Source organism: Synchiropus splendidus, chromosome 17, assembly GCF_027744825.2.
Source record: "Synchiropus splendidus isolate RoL2022-P1 chromosome 17, RoL_Sspl_1.0, whole genome shotgun sequence".
NCBI classification, from domain to species: domain Eukaryota; kingdom Metazoa; phylum Chordata; class Actinopteri; order Syngnathiformes; family Callionymidae; genus Synchiropus; species Synchiropus splendidus.
In genome coordinates, this window is record NC_071350.1 from 10,029,979 (window position 1) to 10,050,868 (window position 20,890).

Below are 20,890 nucleotides of genomic sequence, written 5' to 3' on the forward strand. Positions count from 1 at the left end.
TGAAATTACTTTTTTACCCAACGCATGTCACGTGTTTGTGTGTGATGTTTTGGTGGCAAAATGAATCATTAAGAATGAGCAGAAAACAACTTTTGTTGTTATGAAAAGACATGAAAAAAGGTCTAAACTAAAATAGCAGATAAAACAACAGTTCATTTAAAAAAAATCAGTGATCATGTATAATTTTTACAAATAAATTAGAAATACTGTCATATATCATGTGGCAAACATCAGGTATTATACTTAACATTAACATTGGTTTGTGGAGCAACAGTCTCATGATGCTGTTTGGGTTGAGTATTCACAACCTCTTCAGTTCAGACGAAGCTCAGTGAGTGAACCACCTAACAGGAGAGAAGTTCTCTTACAAATACAGAGCTTCACAGCAGGTTCAGTCTCATGGGGTTCACGCAGTGCTTCATAGATGTGCCTCAACATGTGGCCCCGCGCAGGAGGGGATATCTGACTAAGCCACGACTTCTCCTCGGACGTGACTCTTCTCAGAAGGTGAGCTCCTCACAGGGGAGGGGCTTAAATTCCACTTCCGTATTCTCCTTCAGGACGATGTCGTATCGACACAGAGACCTGGGAGAGATGGGATTAAAGCGGCTGTTCATTTGTTACCAATGACTATTTGAAAGTGACTCACTGGCTCTCCTCGTCCAGATTGGTTAAGCGAAGTCGGAGAACCCGGAGTTTGTATTTGGGTTGGAAAACGTTCCCGGTGTAGAACATGGCCGACACTCTGTCCACGGCCGGCAGCTTCTTGTCAAACTGGGCAAACAAATGGCTCTCGTGGAATTTCCTGAACTCTGACGCTCGGCTGAAACAAGAATGAGGCAGAGATAATTCAAGCTTGTAAGACTATAGAATATATAAATTTACATTTAAAGTTTTTGAATATCAATAAAAAAACAGATTTTCCTCAATAAGTTCTCCAGATAAAAATACCTTTACACACAATAACCAAGAGAGATTTCATCCATGAAAATGTGACCTACTGGTCAATAGTCGCCACTGCAGTTTCCGTCTTGTTATGCAGTTTGACGGTGATGTACCCCCAGCGAACCTCCTCGTTCCAGACCACCACGTCCACTCGGTAGTTGGTCACTTGATAGGAAAAAAAAGTTACATTTGATGTGATCTCACAGCAGCTAAAACTCATATTCTCCTGTATTTGTGTTCATCAACATCAGCCATGTTTACCTCTGAGATCAACTCCTGAAAAGTTTGAACACTAACTTTTCTATGGCAAGCGAGACAAGTGAGAAATCTCACTAAAAACCATGGGTCAAAGCAGGGCTCGGGGGCCAAATGTGGTCTACAAGAGCTTGACGTTTATTAACAGGTTTAAGAAGGTTTCTACAAACAGCACAGCCAGTTATTTCTATCCACCAACGTCTGATACTCACTGCAAAACGGTGACCGTTGGTTAGTTGTAAAATAAGCCTTTGTTGGTCCCAGTTGGAGGATGGCATCTTTCCATTTTGTGATGTCATAGCCTGTGTTTCATAAAAACACATTGCAGTGAAGGATGCAGCATGAGAATTGTGAAGTTTCCTGTCTGTAAGAAGAGTCAACACACCAAACACTGGACATCCAGCACCGCCAAACTGGTCACAGGACAGGCATTTGCCGTCCAGGTAGTCATTGTAGGAGGAGCAGGGAAGCGCCCGAGACTGGCAGGTGTGGTCCACCGACTCGCGGAAGAGGAAGACTGATCTCTGGTGGTCACACTTGATGTAGGAGTTGACTGGGAGTGGATCACAAAGAGTGGTTGGGACAATGCATCTCTATGTGATGCGTGACTTTCTTACATGAGAAGATGAATCTGCTGCAGCCGGGTTGGTCCGTCCCACCGTTGGCGTAGAAATCGATGTGACCCAGAGGCTCCCTGTAGCCAAGACCTGCAACAGCACAAGGAGCCATTTCAGATGAGGAGCTATTGGGAACAAAGTCAGTCCGTACCGTCAATGTCGGTGTGGAGAACATCCACAAACTGAGCGTCTGAGGGGTCCAGTCTGTCTTCTGGAGGAGTTCCTGTGAACACAGGCCCAGCTGGATCCAGGGCTACAAGGGACGACAAGTATTAGCATCATTTTTATTTTTATTTGATTTTTTTTTACCTGAAAGTTTAAATATGAGTCAACATTATCTGACTAGTCAAGTAACATGGCGGCAAAGCAATAATTTGAACTGAAGTTGTGAACAAAAATAAATGATATTAGATTAAATGACCTTTGAAGATAAGGATAGAATTATTACATATTTAGAGACAAAAATGAAAATGTAAAAGAAAGTACCGGTACTTTGAAAAGCTTGAGGAAAGAAAAGCAAAAACATGGGAAAAATAATTAAGTATAATTATAAAAGCAATAGCTTTATTCACTGAAAATAGTTTTATTATTGGTTGGACTAATTAAATAAAAATGTAATGAAGTTAAAATTGTGATTAATAGTATATAATTGTGTATTTTTACTTATTATTATTGTTTGTGTATTTATTTGAAAGCAATTGTTCCAAAGAGACAAGGATGAGGAATAAAAAGTATTGATATCCTAATTTACAGAAAAAGTAAAATATTGTGAGGATAAAAATGTAATATCTGAAAGTAAAATATTCAGAGGGATTTTAAATATTATATATATATTATATTTGACATTAAATGCAAACAACTGTACAAAAAATACAAATAAATAAATCTTAGGGGGGAAAAAAGAAATTGACCTGATTAAAGTGAAATTACATTTAAATAAATAAAAAAATATGAATGTAATTCAAGCAAAAATGCAAAAGTGGATTGTAAGAAAACAAATTCATTTTTAGCAAATAACATTTAAAATAGTTGGAGAAAGAAGCTTGATAAATAGGAAAAAATGCTGTGAATTTAGTATTTTATTTTAGTCAATAAATAGATTGTGATCTCACTTGTTTGTCCTGGAAAACTAAGACTGAAATTCATCTCTCATTGAGCTTCACACCTCTCCACACACCTGTAATTCTTCCTATCGTCCCGTTCAGTTCGGCTCCAACGAACCCTGACATGTGAGCGCCGAGGCTGATCCCAATCATGTGGATCTTATCCATCGCAGCTCCATGTTCCTGTGTTGATGAAAAACTTGTTCATGTTTGGTCAGACTGAACGGACGCTCACGTCCGCTACCTGCATCCTCCTGATGAAAGCGGTGAGGTTCTCTGCGGCCTTGTGTGTGTTCTCCACAGCTTTAAAATAATTCAAATTGGTAGCTCCGTGGTTCCAGTCCATCACGATGACATTGTGGTCGTCGTGGCGCAGCAGCTCCTGGGTCAGCTCCTCCACCCACACGGGCGGCGATCCGGTGGGCCGCAGGCCGTGAAGGATGAAGGTGGTGGGCCGGGACAGGTTGAAGCGAGGTTGTGTGGTCAGGTTGGTGTGTGAGAGGAGGATGCCGCAGTTCACATTGTCTCTGGTGTAGAGCAGCAGCTTCACTCTCACGCTGGTGCCGATGATCGCGTGAGCTAGTTTCAGTTTGGTGAAGTTGTGACACTCCTGAGCTGGAGGCGGACAACAAGGGACCTTCAGATTTCTCACACTTCTTTAATAGTTTCCGCAAAAGCTGCGGTAAAATACAAACTGTTGTTGAACTTCCGTTGACTCATAATGACCACAGAAGAAAGCAGAAGCTGTGGAAAGTGTGATGTGTGTTTTCATGTGAATGTGTCCTCCCCGTCTTGAGTTATGCCACAAGCAGACGACTTGAACCGCAGAGATGTGAGGCTTTGGTCAAAGATTCCAAATGATGTAAATGTTCTGTAAGTCAGGTGATGCTAACTGTATGACTTTGCGGGGACATTTGGCTGGACCCCACATGGTTAAGCCTCAATTTGAGGATGAAGACGTTTAAGTCCTGGTTGAGGTTAGCCATTTGTTTTGGATGGTCAGGCAAGGAAAATGAGAAACAATGTCCCCAGAAGGATAGAAATACAAGTGTGGGTGTGTGGGTGTCCTTCTGGTAAACCCTGTGATTCTGGTTCACTGGAAACGTGAAAGAAAAGACATGAATCACGTCTGAGCAGATTCTCATGGTACGGATGAGGTCAGTGTGCATTTGAATGTCATCCTGTGGTCAAAATAAAGTTTATTATTGCCCAGTTTTGTTCAACGTTATCTTGCTTTTAAGATGTGTTTATTCACTTTTGAGTGTGTTGCGCTTATCACTTTAACTCTACTGCCATGCCGGTGTCTGTCTACATTCCTTCTCACCAAAGAGATGCTTTTTCTGCTTCAAATGACAGTACAACCTTCTTTCTTCATAGAAACCTAAAAAACTCTGCATTTTTATCAACTTTCACTAACAAAAAAAAAAAGAATATTGAATGAATATTATCATCGGTGTGATGAACTCTGAGCCTCTGACTGAGTCAATAAAGCAGTGAGTAAATAGCATTAACAGACATGATGACAAACACACACCCTTCTCTTTTTACAAATGTTTGATCAAATATTGCTGAGCTTCTGAACCATCAGAGAAGAGGAAAATAGAAAGCAAATAGCTATTTACTAAATCAATATTTACATAAAGTTGGTGCTGTGATCTTCACATGTTGACAGAGCTGGATTTGGTTCACACTACATTTCTGCTCATAGTTTTTCACTTTTGTCATCTTACAAAATGGGATTCTGAAGATCAATTAGCAATATTGTCTGGCCAAGCAAGGAAATGTGACGCCAATAACCAAGGAGGTCAAGTTATTTAAATATAAATATTTAATAAAGCTAGGAGAACATTATACTAGGGTGTACGAAGCGGGGAGGAAACCTGAGTTCACTTATTTTTTGTCAGATATTTCCCCCCATATTTATGTCCTTTATACTTATATATTGTTGCTAAATATGAAACATTTGAAAAAAGTGTTTATATATATATATATATATATACTTTATTTTGAATGAAGGATGACATTTAAATGCACACTGACCTCATCCGTACAATGACTGAGAATCAGCTCAGATGTCATTCATTTCTTTTCATATATATATATATATGTGTGTGTACGAAATACAAATGAAATGAAGTTTGTATGTTGCTTGATTCTACTGCCTGATCAGATACATCATCTCCTGGTTGACAGTTGAATGAAGGCGCCTGCGGTCTGCAGCTACGTTTCTGTATCACCCAGCTTTTAAACATACCAGGTGAGATCTTATCAGAGAAGCTGTGGGAGTGTCTTTAAGTGATCTGACTACATTAAGTCATGAGAACATAGATTAGCTTCTGAAGGAGTTCTGCAGCTGTTTGGGGGAGCAGGGATCTGCTGGAGATGGAGTTAAATCTACTCAAAGGAAAGAGAGTAGAATCATTTCCTCTCAGTCATTTAGGCTAATAACAACTGAAGCGATGCACTGTTGCTGCTCATGTGACAAGACGTTCGGATGCATAGCTACTTCCTCCGTTCCTCTCAGTCGTCACCGCAAGCATGTGTATGTTTGACTCGCTGTCTGATATCATCTTTAGGTTGTGGCTGCCACGCTTCCTTTTCTTGATCAGCTTGAACTTAACATCCTAAAATATCGGTGTGATCTTCAGACACTTGGTTTGATCCCGTCGCCCTCTATTGAACCCGTAGGAAGCTGATGACTTGAGCCAAAAAAGTTCTCTGCCTCAGATGATACATTGCTGTCGCCCTTTAAATTCCCTGGTTCTCATGTCCCAACAAGACCCTCAGGTAGTGAAGTACTGAAGTGGAGGAGACTCCTTCAGTGACCCAGATCTGACTTTAAAAATATTAAAGACACTCATTTACAATTATCTGTCTATCTATCTATCTGTCTGTCTGTCTGTCTGTCTATCTGTCTGTCTGTCTGTCTGTCTATCTGTCTATCTGCTTATCTGTCCATCTATCTATCTATCTATCTATCTATCTACTGTCGACACCTGACTTCTATGTTCATCAAGGGCTTTGCACATGTGTATCCAAGACCATCAGGCAAACACAAGGTGGTTTTGCATCTTACTGTTGCTTGTGTGCGCAGCTACCAGCAGCAGCGTTGTCAGAGCGCTCCACTGGAACATGACTGAGAGATCTGTAATTACAAGCAGAGCGTAATTACCAGAGAGCCTTCGACAGGTGAGCTCACGGGGAGGAAACCCAATTAAAAAACTTCACTCAACTCCCTCCCGCCAGTTTCAGCTGAGACGCGACGGAGAATGAAGCGCTTCTTACCTCGCGCCGGCGGAGTCAGTGTCTTGTGGTCGCGAGTCACAGTGTTTCCCCAGCTGTATGTTTGTGTCTGCACATATTTGAGCACCGTGATCTTCAGGAAGTGTGAGCAGGAACACTGGAGTAGCACTCCCACTCTTGACCACACCCCTCCCCTCAGGTCAGAGTCTCGACGGGAGAGAGAATTCCTGCGAACTTACGGTTGGTTTCTGTCTCATCCAACTGGTTTAGCTGCTGCTCTGTCACATGGACTCCCTGAAACCAGTGCACGGTAATCAGAGGGAAAGTGAAGACATAGATCAGAATCAGAATAGAATTTATTGCCATGGTCAGTGGAGGCCCCACCAACAAGTGCTGTTAAAAATAAAATAAAATAAAATAAAATAAAATAAAATAAAATAACAAAGGCTGATCACGAATTTAACAGTCTGACAGCCGAGGGGAAGAAGCTGTTCCTGTGACGGGAGGTTCTGGTCTGGATGGACCGAAGCCTCCTGCCAGAGGGAAGAGGGACAAACAGTCCATGACCAGGGTGAGAAGGGTCGGCTCTGATCCGACCTGCACGTCTCTGGGTCCTGGAGACATACAGGTCTTGAAGAGGAGGCAGACTGCAAATAAATCAATAAATAAGGACACTGTACTACAGAGTTGCTGTCATGAAGTCGAGTGAAGAGACCTAATAGCTTGCTAGATGAAGATGCAGGTTCAAGTTTGAGGTTATGGGCAGGTGGATAAACAAAGATGGACGACTGGCAGCGATCACTTAGGGCGCACCGTCGCACTCATGGCAGGGCATTTTGGCGGGACCTATGTCAAGATAACCCCACCTACATTAGGGCCCACAAACTGAATGTACTGAATAATTCAGACTTAAGTTACAGTAGTTATATATTTTATGTTGAGAGGACAAATACTTTCACACTATGCTGAGCATTAATTATATTTAATAAGTGTCTACAGTTTATAAGTATATATATAAGCACATACTAGGAGCCAGATTTTACACCAGACAATGAGAGGAATGAGCATAAAAATGTGGCAAAAATTCTGCCATATCATCATGATGAAAAAAAAGAAGTTTTAAAAAGGCAGCCATGATAAACATGCTACGTCCTTCACGTCCGATGATCAAATTTCTAATGTAACATGTCAGAAACCAAAAACATTCAACGACAAATGTCAATAAGCAGAGCGGCGCTAATGGTTAACTGCTGTTCGTCTGTTTTTCTGTCTGTTTTCGGTAGATAATGGTATTATCATGCTCCCACTCACACTAAAGAAGTAAGAAGAGTCCAAGATTGACACTGTTCCATCTTCTATAAAATGGTTATAAAATGGTTTGTTTTATGTATGATGGTTGTATCACCGAAAAAAAAAATAAATTCAAATGTATCAAATACGGATGTTGAGATTAAAAAGTAAATTATGAAAATCCTATATTCACAATGTGTTTCAATGTGCTGCTCTATTTTAACAGACATTCTGACAGTAAATGACTCCAGCTTGTAGTGGTTGATTGAATTATCTCATGAAACTTGTGTCAGCTTCTAGTCGCCACATTTAGGCTTCCCGTCCGTCATCCTTCCTTTATAGTCCTTCTCAGATACTGCATAATAGACACATACTTATTTGGGTTTTTTCCGCACTTCAGCTCCACGTCCTGGCTGTTGTCATGACAACCTGACCTGTCAGGGCTCCTGAGCCAGATCGTGTCCCATTAACATAGAAAGAAGGCAGGATTGCTGAGAGTACACTGAACAAATATTACATAATGGCATCAGTTAGAGAACCGTGTCCTTCTGTTTGGGATTCCAGAGGCTACCATGAAGAAGAGCCACTGGAGTTTAGGTTAGTTACATGTCGATCACACTGTCACTGAAAAGGCCTCACTCTCACACGTATTGATGAGCACTATAATCTAGACCGGAGCGGCCTGAACTTTGCCCACTAGTCTCCCGTCACCAGGCTGGGACAGACAACTTACTTAAACGCTGTCGGCTTTGGAACCCTCTGCACTTGACGGCCCGGTGGGAAACTGAAGAGAGAGATGTCTAGAAAGAGAAGAAACCGAGGCAACAATGCTCAACAACAAGCTACACCGAATCACAAGAGAGCGCCACCGAAGGTAAGAGCTGCTCTCACTCTCAGTGACGCAATTCTAACAGTCCACATGTTACAGTATTACATTTTAGAACATGAATAAAAACATTATAAAATAATCCTCTACAACAATTGAACTTTTTTTTTTACCAGATTAGATGAAATTGACTTAAGTACGTGTCACAAAACAAGAATTTATTAAATTAATTTCCATTTAATGAACATTTACTAGATCAACAAAATCACATTTTAACCTGGAGAAATCTTTGAACCAGAAAATATAATCCTTGTTGTCCATGAGGTTAATAATCATATAATAATCATAATCCTCATGTACCTTCTCCTTTTTTATGGATATAAAAAATATAATTGTAGCATTAATAAAACATCTGAAACTGGGCGTAAACTGAGGCTTACTAGATCATCTTGCTTTGTTGATGCTTTCTTTGGTGGATAATGATGATTTTGGCAGCACAACAAACTACGTTGCCCTGTGTGTCCTGGCACCTTCAAACACGTCCTGCATGAACTTAATCGACAGATTGAGCTCCTCTGACTTTGAACTGTATTTGATTGTCAAGCAAAAAAAATTGGGGATGTCTATGGTGTGTAATCACTGATTTCGGGGTTCCGTTTTATCCAGAAACAGCCTATTTGAGAGGAAGTGGAAACAGAAAGTATAATGACGGTATTCCGCAACATCTTAACAACCATAGTAACAATGTTTATTTTGATTCTTATCTCCCTAGTGTGTGTCAATCATTACAACCCTGAGACGAAAATATATTTTTAGTCACCTTGACCTCGACTAACTTTAAACCCCAAGATATTTGCAAAGCCTCTAAATAACACAATTTCACGAAACATTTGTAATGCTGCAACAGCTACATAAAACCTCTCAAACACAGAACAGAATTTTGAGCTGCTTCACAGTTCAAAGTTCATCTTATGTCACATCGCGCCAGATAAAGTTGAGTATAAGAACAAACACAAAGTCCATCAGATTGAGCTGTGTGTTACTTCAGCATGTTGAAGTTGAATCGGAAGGATGATGTCATCTCATCTATTTATTCGGCTATTTTTTATTTCCACATACACTCAGATGTTGACAAATTCCTTCTTAAAATAGTTTTTTTTAATTCCCAATCACACTAGTCTGTTGCCTCACACATTTAAGTCCCATAATGTAATGCAACACTTCCCATAACTCTACAATGGCCAAATATAAGTATTTCTCATCTTTATTTATGATAAAAATAATCACTGAGTATTGTTTGACGTGCTCTTGTCCTCAGGCTCTGCAAGCACCAGCGGTGTTTGCTTCATCAACAGGCTTTGAGACAGATGTCCCTCATGAGAAGCTGACCATCGCCCAGGCCAAGAGAGGAACTCCAGGTCCTTCTTTCAAAATGAATGATGCATAAATTGGCAGTTATTAATGTTTTATAAAGAAAGATTTGAGTATCAAACAAAACAAAAAAAACGGAGAGCGTATCAGAGTACAAAGTGCAGGTATAATATCAACAGTGAATCAAAAGCAAAAGTATAAAGTGAGGCTGGAATATGAAGTTTGTGTGCATGGGAATGAGTATTTCTGAGAATATGATTTATTGATCAGTTATGTCCTGGACTGGAGCAAACAATAACATACATCAGTAGAAAAAAAAAAAAAACTTATTTGTAACAGGAGCTGAAAAATGAGGCCTGTCAGGAGATTATTGAAATACCAATACATTTATAATGTAACAAAAGTGCAGGTCTTTTGTACTAACTGTTGAAAATGAAAGTCATATTCATCTGACTAATATTATTTTAATATGTTTTACATAGCTTCCAGCTTGCGTCTTGAAGTTCTAACTAGCATTTCAAATTTATTTGAATTTGTTTCGATGTGAGTCTGAGGATTACCTGAGCTGTTTTTCCTTCCAGCTAATCGACCGGTGAGAGTTTACGCCGACGGAATCTTCGATCTGTTTCACTCGGGACACGCTCGCGCTCTCATGCAGGCCAAAAATGTGTTCCCCAACACACACCTGATTGTTGGAGGTAAAGTGTCAAACCTTACATTTACTTCTCACTTAACAGTGAGGCTCATGAACTGTGTCTCCAGTCTGCAGCGACGAGCTGACGCACAAGCTGAAAGGCTTCACAGTGATGACAGAGGATGAGAGATACGACGCGCTCAGACACTGTCGCTACGTGGATGAGGTGGTCCGTGACGCCCCCTGGACGCTTACGCCGGAGTTCCTCAAGAAACATAAGGTCAAAGGTCACACAGTCAAACAGTGTATTAACTGACTCATGGTGTTATGACTGAGTATTTGAGACGTTACTATCGGAATTGTTACAAAAGAAAAATACTTTCTAAAGAATAAACAAAGAAAGGCGGTTAGAATAGAATAGTCGCACATTACAAGGTCGTTCTATAGAATAAGAGTGGAATATCAAACATTACAAATGAAATGTGACTTTCACATTGACCCCCTACAGAGAATTAGGCTTCGCAATCTCTCTTCATGAACTTCTCTATCTATCTCACAGATAGATTTTGTGGCCCATGATGACATCCCTTACAGCTCAGCGGGGTCAGAGGACGTCTATAAACACATAAAAGAAGCCGGTATGTTCTTTCATCTCCTCCTCTCAGTCCTGATTCAGAGGTTCAGTTCCTTATTGTTACAGGGATGTTTGTTGCCACCAAGAGAACAGAAGGCATTTCCACGTCTGACCTCATCACACGTATTGTACGGAACTACGACATCTATGTGCGACGAAACTTGCAGAGAGGCTACACGGCTCAGGAGCTCAATGTTGGGTTCATCAATGTGAGTGAACTGTATTCCGACCCTTAGATCTTATCACAACACTCACGTTTACAACTTACTTCAAAGTTTTTTCACGTCTTTGTTTGGGGCAGGAGAAAAAGTATAGACTTCAGAATCAGGTGGATAGGATGAAGGAAACTGTGCGCACCGTGGAGGAGAAGTCCAAACACTTTGTGTACCGAGTGGAAGAGAAGAGCCAAGACCTGATTCACAAGTGGGAAGAGAAGTCACGAGAATTCATCGGAAACTTCCTGGAACTGTTTGGACCCGACGGTGCATGGGTGCGTTTGAATGTATTCATACACTTGAGGAAAGATTTCCAGTCCTTGCATGAGCAAAATCTCAGGCTGAACATGTTGGTCTTCTGAGATGTGAGGTAGAAGCTGGAAGAGGATTGGAAGATGATTCCGCTCTGTATATGTGTCATTAAAAAGTAGTTCAGCTAAGATGCAAAGTGATTATAAAATGCTTCCCCAAGTCCACCAATTGAACTGTAAACAAACCCCAAATCCATAAAAAATTCTAATATGGAAGGAATACAATGGACCTTTTACTTACATTGTTCTCCAGCTAAGCTAAAATTGGCATGCAAAGCTTCATAACTAGGGGTCACGGTTGTGTATGTGACTAACAGTTATTCGTCTAGTCATCATCTGTTTGCACACCTGGATGACAACAGTGATCTCTTAACTACACTGGCTGCTGAAGAAACAAATATTTGAGCTTACATTAGTAAATATCACCTCTTCAAAATTCATCCATACGTGCTTCATTGTTTGATGGTCTCAGTCAGACGCTAACCTTTTACATGTTTGTTTTCCGTCCAGCATGTGATTCAGGAGCGGAGTGGAAGGATGCTTCAGGCCTTGTCACCGTACTCGTCCCCCCGAGGATCCCCCAGCAGCAGTCCCACCAGACTGCGATCGGGTTCCCCTGACTCAGCCAGCGCTTCACCATCCTCTCTCTCTCCCCCATCCACCCCATCCTCACCCTCACGGCGTAAAAAGGGCAGCCGCTCTTCCTTCAAGGCCGCAACGAAATACAGTGGTCACCTTCAGTGATGTCATCACAATATCAGCGACAATTCACATATTTATGACTCACTGTAATGCTGCAGGGATGAAGACTATTGATTCAACATAAGCTCGTAATATTTATCATGCATTATTTTCTTGTTCCAAATACTTTCCTGGCAGTTTACACTGAGGGTATAAACTTTTTCTTAGCTAAATGTACAACTGAAATTGATACTTAAAAGAGATAAAGTGTTCATATGAGCGTTATACATTAACTTTACTGACAAGTGTTGACAAATATGAGGGTTGCCCTCTTGTGGCCAGGGACAGAACGCAGGTATTGAAACCAATTTGAAAAATTACAGAAGATACAGTAGCTGTTTAATGTAAAAATAAATGTACCGCCCCGACCTATTTCCAGCTTCCCCAGAAATTTGATAAAAGAAATAAATTGTTTCTGTGTCATTTATTTACCATTTATTTAGAAGATTTTGTTCATGATGTATTGGTGTAAATGTTCATGTGATTTTCAAAAATGTGAAAAAATACAATGAGGATGTGTAAATAAGTGAATGATTCTGCTGGGTAAATAAGAGTGTATTGACACTTGAAATAAACTTGATTGTCGTTGTGCTGTAATACACGAATACAAAGTATTACAAGTATTAGTGTATGTGCAACGAGCAAATAACAGTCTCATGAATTATCATTCTTTTCCATATTCCATAAGGTAACGGACTAGTATGAATGAAGTGTGTATTCATCTATGATTGCATGAAAAAAAATTAAAAACAAAACTGTTACAAATAACCTATTTACACAACATAAGTACAATCTAGGAAATATTAATATAGAATTATCTGACCTAATAGAAATAGAAATATAGTGGGTAATAACGGCAGTTGAAACATAAATATAATCACGAATTAAATAATGTTTTCGATTCTTGGATGTAACTACAGAACCATTCCATTATAAAGAGGTGAACTAAATTATTGAGAATCATGTATAATCTCGCTATTGCGACGCTGTAGCGACGCTGTGCTTATGCACGCGCTGAACTCTGGGCGTTGTAGTTTTTCGCCGACTCATCTGTGTTCGCTGAGGCGGTGACGTCAGAGGCAGGTTGAGCAGCGCTGGGATTAAAGATGGCTCCCTCTCCTGTGCTGAGGTGGTGTCAGCGAGCTCCCCGCTGGATCCCTGTTCTCTTCATAAACCTGGTCGTCGGCTGGTCCTACTACGCGTACGTGGTCGAGCTTTGCGTCTGTAAGTAAACCCCGTTTTAATTCCAAATTATTTCGCTGCAAGCGTCTGTTGAACACGAGTTGTTGTGGGGTTTCAGCACCGCAGGCTGTAAACATGCACTTACCTGGACAGGTGGCACTTCCTCGTGATGCGAACTGTGACGTTGATATTTTGACTATTTCATACGTTTTAATAGCATGTTTGAAAGCACTATATTTTTTTACTTTAGCCAAGTTGTTTTAAGTTTGGACACCAGATTCTTATGAACGTGTTTATGACGTGTAATGATTTGTCACTTGGCTGTAATATTATTGTGCAAAAATGAATATAAAACAGTTGTAATAGACCACTCTACTGACATGGATAGCTCTAATTCATTTATATCCAAAATAAATATTGTCTTGTTGGATTCATAAATTTATTTCCTCATTGCTTTCCACTGTCAATAATCTACCTTGTGCTATTGAAACACGAGACCGTACTGTAGGTACCAGCCTGCGGTAAGTTAAACAATTATCTGCATCTGTTGGGGTCACGACAGCGACATCCCTGACTCCTAGACAAAGCTTGCTCTTATGGCTGGTCCACCGCCGGCCGTGCCAGGCTGCTGCCAGCCAGGAGAGGATGGTGTGTTGTGGAGGATGTGTTCCACCATCCTACCTTTCACTAGTGGGTCATGCTGGTTTGCTTTTTTCTTGCAGATACAATCGCAAACAATGCAGAACGAAGTAAGAGCACCGACTTTCTCTCTCTCCTTTATTCATTCATTTATTATCAAAAACACTATGTGCGTTTGAAGAAAAATGGAATGGAAACATTATTTAAAAAAACGTTTAGGAATATTTTTAATAACAAAATGTGACATTGTTTTTTTTCTAGACTCAGCTAAACTATTTCTATTTTCCTAGGAAGAGCCCACTGCAAAATTGTCATGATTTCTGATTTTACTATTTATAGGTATATGTTATATAAGGTAACATTATAGGTAACATTTTTGACAACATTTCTTCCAAATTCCAAATGAAAACATTGTCATTTAGAGTATTAATTTGCAGAAAATGACAAATGGTCGAAATAACAAAAACGATGCAAAGTTTTCAGACCTCAAATAATCCAAAGATAACAAGATCATATTAATTTTATATTTGGTGGAATAACTTCATGCGTCTTGGCATGCTCTTCACCAGTCTTTTACATTGTTCTTGGGTGACTTTATTCCACTCCTGGTGCAAGAATTCAAGTAGCTCAGCTTTGTTTGATGGCTTACAACCATCCATCTTCCTCTTCATCACTTTCCAGAGGTTTTCACTGGGCTTCAGGTCCGGAGATTGGGCAGGGTCTTGATCTGGTGGTCCTTAATCCACACCTTGATTGACCTCGCTGTGCGGCAACTTTAGATCATTTGTCATTTTCTGCAAATATATATATATATATGTATATATATATATATATATAAATGTGGCTTCTTGTGGCAAATATTCTTATAACATTAAACTGCGATTAATTGGGTGGAGTTCATTTAATTTATTAATTTATTATTTATTTATTTTTCCTTTCCAGTCAGCTACCTGGTCATCTTTCACATTTCCCTCTTCATGTTCATATGGTCGTACTGGAAAACTATCTGGACCAGACCTTCCAACCCCTCTAGTGCTGTAAGTATTCTGTTTCCTGGTGCATTACCATAAATGTCATACAGTTGTAATTACATCTCATGTTTTGATCTTTGATCCTGCTTTCAGTTTTCTTTGCCCAGAGCAGAGAAGGAGCTGTTTGAGAGGGCGGAGCGAGCAGAAATGCAGCAAGAAATTCTGAAGAAAGTGGCGAAAAGTTTACCTGTTTACACGAGAACTCCAGGGGGAGGTGAGCGGACAAAGTAAATGACCTGTACAAGCTAGAGTCATAGAATAAATGAAGCCAATTCTATGATGCTCCATCTGCTTGTGTTAATAATCGTGCTTTAATTGGGCTCAGGTGCAGCTTGCTCTCTCTGTGGAGCACGTTTCCGTCTCTTCCAAACATAAACAGTGGAGAACACTCTGTCCCTATGGAATCTTGCAGCTCATTTCTAAGTGTTATTTTTCATCCCTACAGCTGTGCGGTACTGCGACCAATGTCAGGTGATCAAGCCTGACCGCTGCCATCACTGCTCGACATGTGAGATGTGAGTGAAGCCTCTTTCTGTAGCGTTGAGTAGATACAATAATATTCATCTCTTTTTGTGTCTCCGCTACAGGTGTGTGCTGAAGATGGACCATCACTGCCCCTGGTAATGTATTATTTCCTCTCTCTCAGCTTCAGAATGATGTGAACCTACACAATAAACCGCTTAACTGTCGTAACAAAAGATGGCTGTGAATTTCAAATATGAAAGTGGCAGCGTGTTTTTAGTGCATGTCATACAGACTTGGATTTGTCTAAGCACTAGAGCTCAGTCATGTGAATGTATGTTTTAACTGTAATATAGTCTCAACCAAGGAACTCTGTTATTTCACTGAAGGTTTGCTTTTTTTACTGTTTATTTATCAAATTTTACAAAGTACAGGCATTTCATTTTGAAAATGATAAATGATACATACAATGGTTTATAACTTGTCTAGGAAAATACATAAATAACAATAAAATAAAAATCAAATACATACACAGAAAAACAATGGGGATATTACAAGAACTTTCTTTGCTGAAAAATGTTCCATTTTGTCCATCTTTTTGTGTACAACCCAGTTTTCTGTCTCACCAGAGAGATCAAATGCTCCATCTGCCATATTTCTTCAATAATGTCAGTAGCTTTTTTAATAGCAAGCATTTTAAATAAATATTGTTCACTTTGTTGCACATGTGAGGTCAAGAGTCCCAGCAGACATGTATGTGGGTCCTTAACAATGTTAAATTCAAATTTTTCCTCAAGAATTTTTATAACATTGTTCCAGAATATTTGTATTTTAATACAGGTCCAAAATATATGAGAATGAGAAGCATTGATGTGTCCACATTTTCTCCAGTGTGTGATGAAAAATCTAGTCATGGTCTTCCAGTCAAATTCCATCCATTTTCTTGAAGCCGTAGTACTGTGTTATGTATTGCACATTACCGGTAAACACCGTTCTCTTTCAGATATTGTGATTTCCAACTCCTGTCGCCATTTTGTTTTAACATACAGTGTGTTTATACCGTAGTTTTTTTGTAAGCCCCTGTATACTTTAGACGTTTTTGTAGGTTTCTTTATAGATCTGACCATATTTTAATGCAGCACTTTCTCTTTTCCAAGTTTCATTAACTGACCAACGCACATTGCTTGTATTTCAGGGTAAATAACTGCGTTGGATTCTCCAACTACAAGTACTTTGTCTTGTTCTTGGCCTACGCTTCACTTTACTGTGTGGTCATCTCAGCCACAGTCGTCCAATATTTCATCAAGTTCTGGACAGTAAGTTCACTTCTTTCATCATGATTGTGTCATCATGTTACTTAAGAAGGGAAAACCTGTCAAAATTCAATTTTCTGGAACTTCATTGAGCAGGATTCTGCAGCTTGTCTCTACCCATCATGGGATTTTCTTATTTTTGATGCTCATTCCCAGGCTGTTGGTGTCCAATGAGATTCTTTTGATGCAGCATTCAAGTGCCGTAGAACAGTCCAATGAATTACAGCAACACATTTTGACCCCACAGCAACATGAAAGTTTTTTTAACTATTGTTATTATTGTATAATATGCTGTGTTTCATTAAACTTTTTCTGCAGCACGAAATGATTAAAACGCCTAATCTTCACAAAAACAGTGTTCTACTTTGACTATATTCTGTGAAAAAAATAACAAAAAAAGCAAAATGTGAAAAGCAAAATGTGTTCATGTGAAAAACACAGTCGTCTGTCTGACACAAAGAGGGTTTAAGCCCAAATTAAAACTGGCAGAACACAGTTCAACCTGACTTTTGACTCAATAAAACGTCTCAAGGCTCAAATGTAACTTTTGTTCTCCACTTCCCCTGTGAAGAAACAGCTCCTCGATTCTCATGCCAAGTTCCACATCTTGTTTCTATTCTTTGTGGCGGCCATTTTCTACATCAGCATCTTGTCACTGCTCATCTACCATCTCTGGCTCATTGGGAAGAACAGAACCACCATAGGTACTGCTGACCTTCATGCTCCGTCTGCGACTGACCACTCTCTTTTGCTCAAACCGGTCTGGTTTTCCTGCTTTCAGAAGCCTTCAGAGCTCCCACTTTCCCCAGCGGCGCAGACAAAAATGGCTTCTCTCTTGGCTTCAAACGAAATATCGCTGAGGTGTTTGGAGATCAAGCACAGTACTGGTTCTTTCCTGTTTTTTCAAGGTGAACTTATCGCATCAAATGACACATCAGCTTGTTTTGAAAACCGGTGATTCCAACTTTTCCTTTATGTGATCAGTCAAGGCGATGGTCATTCCTTCGTGACCAGGCTGGTGCACATCGACCCGGAACAAGCCAACGGCATTCTCCAGCAGAATGGCAAAAGGCACGTATATAACTTCAACTTTCACTGTCAGACTGTTTCTTCATTCCTGCGGTGACTTATTAAAACCAGCCCTGTTCCTGTGGAGCCCGACACTCAAGTCGCTGTTGACCATGTACACCACACAACAGAGGAAGCCAAAGAGAAACAAGGTTGGACTTGATGATGCTTTCTATTCTGCTCTCGTAAATGAACTGGTTTATTGTTTATTTATGTTTCAGCTGATGGTGTGGAGGACTCGGTCATGTTGGAGAGAGAGCAGTAGCAGGTATGTATATTCCGATGTTATTATACAGACACATTCAGGTATGGATTCAGTGTGTCGGGGGCAGTTATCATGCGATATGATACGTATCCCGATACATGAGTGGCGATACCATACATTGTGATACTGTAAGTTCCACTATACAGTGTAATAATAACCATCATTTTAATGGGGAAAATCAGATAATGCAGTAGAGTATTATATGCATGAGTATGAGTTTATTCTAATGACCTCAGTTTTGTTCCGGTTTGCACAGACGAATGAATCAACAAAATAATTCCAGTATACAAAAATAATTATTAGACTTATTGTTAAACACATCACAAATGCAGCATCATATCCAAGAGTCTATGTATTAAATATTGATCTAGCTGACTTAAAATATCAAGACAATATCACACGATCAATATTGCGATAGTTCAACAAAACTACAAAATTGCACAATCAAGTATGGCGATATTTGAGTGTGTCAGTATTTTCTCATAGCCTGAGTGTAGAGCTTACTGAATTACAGAGGAGTAAAGATTGTCCTTTTGCTTCCTGGGCCAGTCATTGATATTTAATTTCCAGTGCAACATAGTTATTCCATAACTATGTACAAAGTTATGTGTTGCAATTTTGTTTGTATTGGAAATGCACTTGTTCTGGGCTCTCACTTGTGTGTGAGGGGAGGGTGGAGCACTGTCGGTCAAAGAGCTGTGAATTCAATGGTTAAGGAAAGAGTAAAGAGGAAAGGAGAGTGAGGAGAGTCTCAAAGTGGGACAGTCCCTTGTCAACATTGAGAAAAGACACTTGAGGTGGTCGACTAGAAGGAGCTGATCCAGGGTGCAGAGGGCAGCCATTGTCACTCAGGTGATGCACCGTGATATTGACCCAGAAGATTTTATAGGGGAGTTTATAGGGAAGTCAGGGTCTCTTTACGATGTCTGCTGACCCCTTGACCCAGCCTTGGATTGGTAGATGAAAATGAATGGATCACGCTTGTTTGCGTTATTATCGCAAAAATGATAGTAGTTCAGGATTATTCATGATTTTCAAGAAAATATTTGTATTTTTATTCCATTTGTAAAAAAAAAAAAGTTATTGTTGCAAAATGAAACTTGAAATGTGAATAAATGATATTTAAAAATGATCCATCATTTACTGGGAGTTATGGAATAAATAAATAAATAAAACAATCAATATGCCTTTAAGAGTATGGTCAAATAATGTCCATCTGGCCTGTAGTAGGCAGCAGCAGTAGCACAGGTGGGTTTGTTGCTCTTGTTAGGATTTTATATTTGTTTACAAATGACTGACAGAGGCCAGTTGGACCCCACTGTGCATTTTTGTTTAATGAGAAACCTCATACAGAGCGTGGGAGAGTTGGCCTGGGGTTACTTAGTACTGTGTAGTCGGCAAATAATGTGAAAGACCTGCGACTTGAATCGGTGGAGTTTACTCGTGGCAGGCCAAAGTCATGAGCACAGTTAGTACTGGGTTGACTGTAATCCAGATGTCCATATCTGTTTCAGTAGGGGAAGCACAGCTGTGGACTCTGCTGCCTTCAACTGTCTCCATCACTATCATCATCACAACGTCAAATCTTTCAGCAACAAACACCTCTCTATCAGTATTAATTCCAAATAATCTCTTTTACATGTTTCAAGCCCTAAGACGTCTTGGAAAATCAGATTCCGCTCCATTACAGATTTCTCTGTTTGTTTCTCTGTATGCAGATACAAGGCATTCCAATGTACATCCCATGCACTTTTTATTTTTATTTTATATGTGTGTGTGGAAGAATATGGGACCAAATCCATTTTTAATATTGTGTTAAACAGAAATGCATGTAGATGTTTGTAACCTATTTATTTGAACTAAACATTTCCTTTACTTGACAAACACACTGTATGGGATGCTGTGCGTAATTTTTTGCATTTTTATTTGATGAATATCTGCGTGTTAATACCTCACAGAAGTCTTAAAGGTCAAGGATCTTTTTGATAATTTCATTTTGAACGTGAGCCAAGGCAGATAAGCCGGAGTTTATAAGGCAGCGAATCGAGACTTTTATGTTCAAGTACAGGGATATTTGAACAATGTGTCACTAGCTGTCAGAAGCAGCTAACGCTGCTGCGACGAGTCGCTGGATGATCCGTGATTCTTTTGTGTACTAACCTGGTGATTAGCTCAGTGCTAACATGTTGACTGATGAACATTGTTCTGTTTCAATAAATGTGAAAAAACATTGCATCTGTTTCTGGTTTATATTGCTGGACAATGTCCTACCCCAAAAAAGAACAACACATCTAAAGTGCGGCCCACAATGTCAGAGTGAAACTACATATGTGAATACTACATTTAACTAGTTGCTTTTTGGAGTTTATTTTTTCTTAGTGGTTTTTTTTGTTAGATTCTTTTAACACATCTCATTTAACACTACTTTCTGTCCCTCAAAATAAATAAGAACATTGAGGAAAATACCTTTGAGTAAAGTGCCTTTAGTTAGACGCGAAAAAGCAACTCAATTGAGAACATTCATAACGTCGGCAGTAGGAAGCGCTTTATTACTATTTAAAATAAATAATTACTATTTTTCCTTCAGTTCTGTCACTATTCACCACTTAAAATATCTTGAAATATTTACAATTTATATTAAGAATCTTGAAATCTGGTTGTTTCTGTGCTCCGATTGACAACGATATGTGCAGCAAGAGCAATAAAGAGGAGTCAAACTCTTGTCATGGGGGCCAAATTCTGGTC

The 20,890-nt window shown here is 39.6% G+C and overlaps 3 protein-coding genes across 6 annotated transcripts; 2 read left to right on the forward strand and 1 right to left on the reverse strand.

The window, feature by feature from the left end:
* Nucleotides 1-71: 71 nt before the first annotated feature.
* lipia (lipase, member Ia) lies at nucleotides 72-8,317 on the reverse strand. Of its 3 annotated transcripts, XM_053848006.1 has the most exons (13): nucleotides 8,187-8,317; nucleotides 6,403-6,457; nucleotides 6,206-6,272; nucleotides 5,997-6,065; nucleotides 3,165-3,535; nucleotides 2,995-3,103; nucleotides 1,969-2,070; nucleotides 1,818-1,907; nucleotides 1,586-1,753; nucleotides 1,413-1,502; nucleotides 1,002-1,110; nucleotides 650-823; nucleotides 73-585 (listed from the first exon to the last, which is right to left on the reverse strand). In XM_053848006.1, the coding sequence occupies exons 2-13, from the start codon at nucleotides 6,418-6,420 to the stop codon at nucleotides 501-503; spliced, it is 1,452 nt and encodes a 483-aa protein (XP_053703981.1). In that variant the 5' UTR covers nucleotides 6,421-6,457; nucleotides 8,187-8,317; the 3' UTR covers nucleotides 73-500. The 3 variants fall into 3 exon arrangements, with proteins under 3 accessions (XP_053703980.1, XP_053703981.1, XP_053703982.1); XM_053848005.1 differs by lacking the exon at nucleotides 6,206-6,272 and having other exon boundaries at nucleotides 72-585; nucleotides 6,403-8,313; XM_053848007.1 differs by lacking the exons at nucleotides 6,206-6,272; nucleotides 6,403-6,457 and having other exon boundaries at nucleotides 74-585; nucleotides 8,187-8,255.
* Nucleotides 7,989-12,656, forward strand: pcyt1bb (phosphate cytidylyltransferase 1B, choline b). The gene is made up of 8 exons (XM_053848008.1): nucleotides 7,989-8,327; nucleotides 9,598-9,697; nucleotides 10,232-10,348; nucleotides 10,413-10,564; nucleotides 10,844-10,922; nucleotides 10,985-11,127; nucleotides 11,220-11,408; nucleotides 11,955-12,656. The coding sequence occupies exons 1-8, from the start codon at nucleotides 8,250-8,252 to the stop codon at nucleotides 12,186-12,188; spliced, it is 1,092 nt and encodes a 363-aa protein (XP_053703983.1). The 5' UTR covers nucleotides 7,989-8,249; the 3' UTR covers nucleotides 12,189-12,656.
* A 621-nt stretch (nucleotides 12,657-13,277) lies between these two features.
* Nucleotides 13,278-20,361, forward strand: LOC128748315 (palmitoyltransferase ZDHHC20-B-like). 2 transcript variants are annotated; one of them, XM_053846963.1, is made up of 13 exons: nucleotides 13,278-13,409; nucleotides 14,090-14,116; nucleotides 14,949-15,043; nucleotides 15,131-15,251; nucleotides 15,483-15,552; nucleotides 15,625-15,657; nucleotides 16,695-16,815; nucleotides 17,384-17,516; nucleotides 17,594-17,720; nucleotides 17,797-17,883; nucleotides 17,953-18,032; nucleotides 18,102-18,148; nucleotides 19,660-20,361. In XM_053846963.1, exons 1-12 carry the CDS (start codon nucleotides 13,292-13,294, stop codon nucleotides 18,143-18,145), a joined length of 1,056 nt encoding a protein of 351 aa, XP_053702938.1. In that variant the 5' UTR covers nucleotides 13,278-13,291; the 3' UTR covers nucleotides 18,146-18,148; nucleotides 19,660-20,361. The 2 variants fall into 2 exon arrangements, with proteins under 2 accessions (XP_053702938.1, XP_053702939.1); XM_053846964.1 differs by having other exon boundaries at nucleotides 19,663-20,361.
* Nucleotides 20,362-20,890: the final 529 nt, after the last annotated feature.

Excerpts from the sequence above, each read along its gene's own strand:
- lipia (XM_053848005.1), bottom strand. The coding sequence starts at position 6,529 with ATGGCAATAAATTCTATTCTGATTCTGATCTATGTCTTCACTTTCCCT. Across the intron at positions 3,104-3,164 it reads CTTTCATCAGGAGGATGCAG|GAACATGGAGCTGCGATGGA; the intron begins GTAGCGGACGTG and ends TCATCAACACAG. Across the intron at positions 1,111-1,412 it reads CCAACGGTCACCGTTTTGCA|TGACCAACTACCGAGTGGAC; the intron begins GTGAGTATCAGA and ends TTTCCTATCAAG.
- pcyt1bb (XM_053848008.1), top strand. The coding sequence starts at position 8,250 with ATGTCTAGAAAGAGAAGAAACCGAGGCAACAATGCTCAACAACAAGCT. Across the intron at positions 8,328-9,597 it reads ACAAGAGAGCGCCACCGAAG|GCTCTGCAAGCACCAGCGGT; the intron begins GTAAGAGCTGCT and ends TCTTGTCCTCAG. Across the intron at positions 11,128-11,219 it reads TCAATGTTGGGTTCATCAAT|GAGAAAAAGTATAGACTTCA; the intron begins GTGAGTGAACTG and ends TGTTTGGGGCAG.
- LOC128748315 (XM_053846963.1), top strand. The coding sequence starts at position 13,292 with ATGGCTCCCTCTCCTGTGCTGAGGTGGTGTCAGCGAGCTCCCCGCTGG. Across the intron at positions 13,410-14,089 it reads CGTGGTCGAGCTTTGCGTCT|ATACAATCGCAAACAATGCA; the intron begins GTAAGTAAACCC and ends TTTTTCTTGCAG. Across the intron at positions 17,517-17,593 it reads GAAGAACAGAACCACCATAG|AAGCCTTCAGAGCTCCCACT; the intron begins GTACTGCTGACC and ends TCCTGCTTTCAG.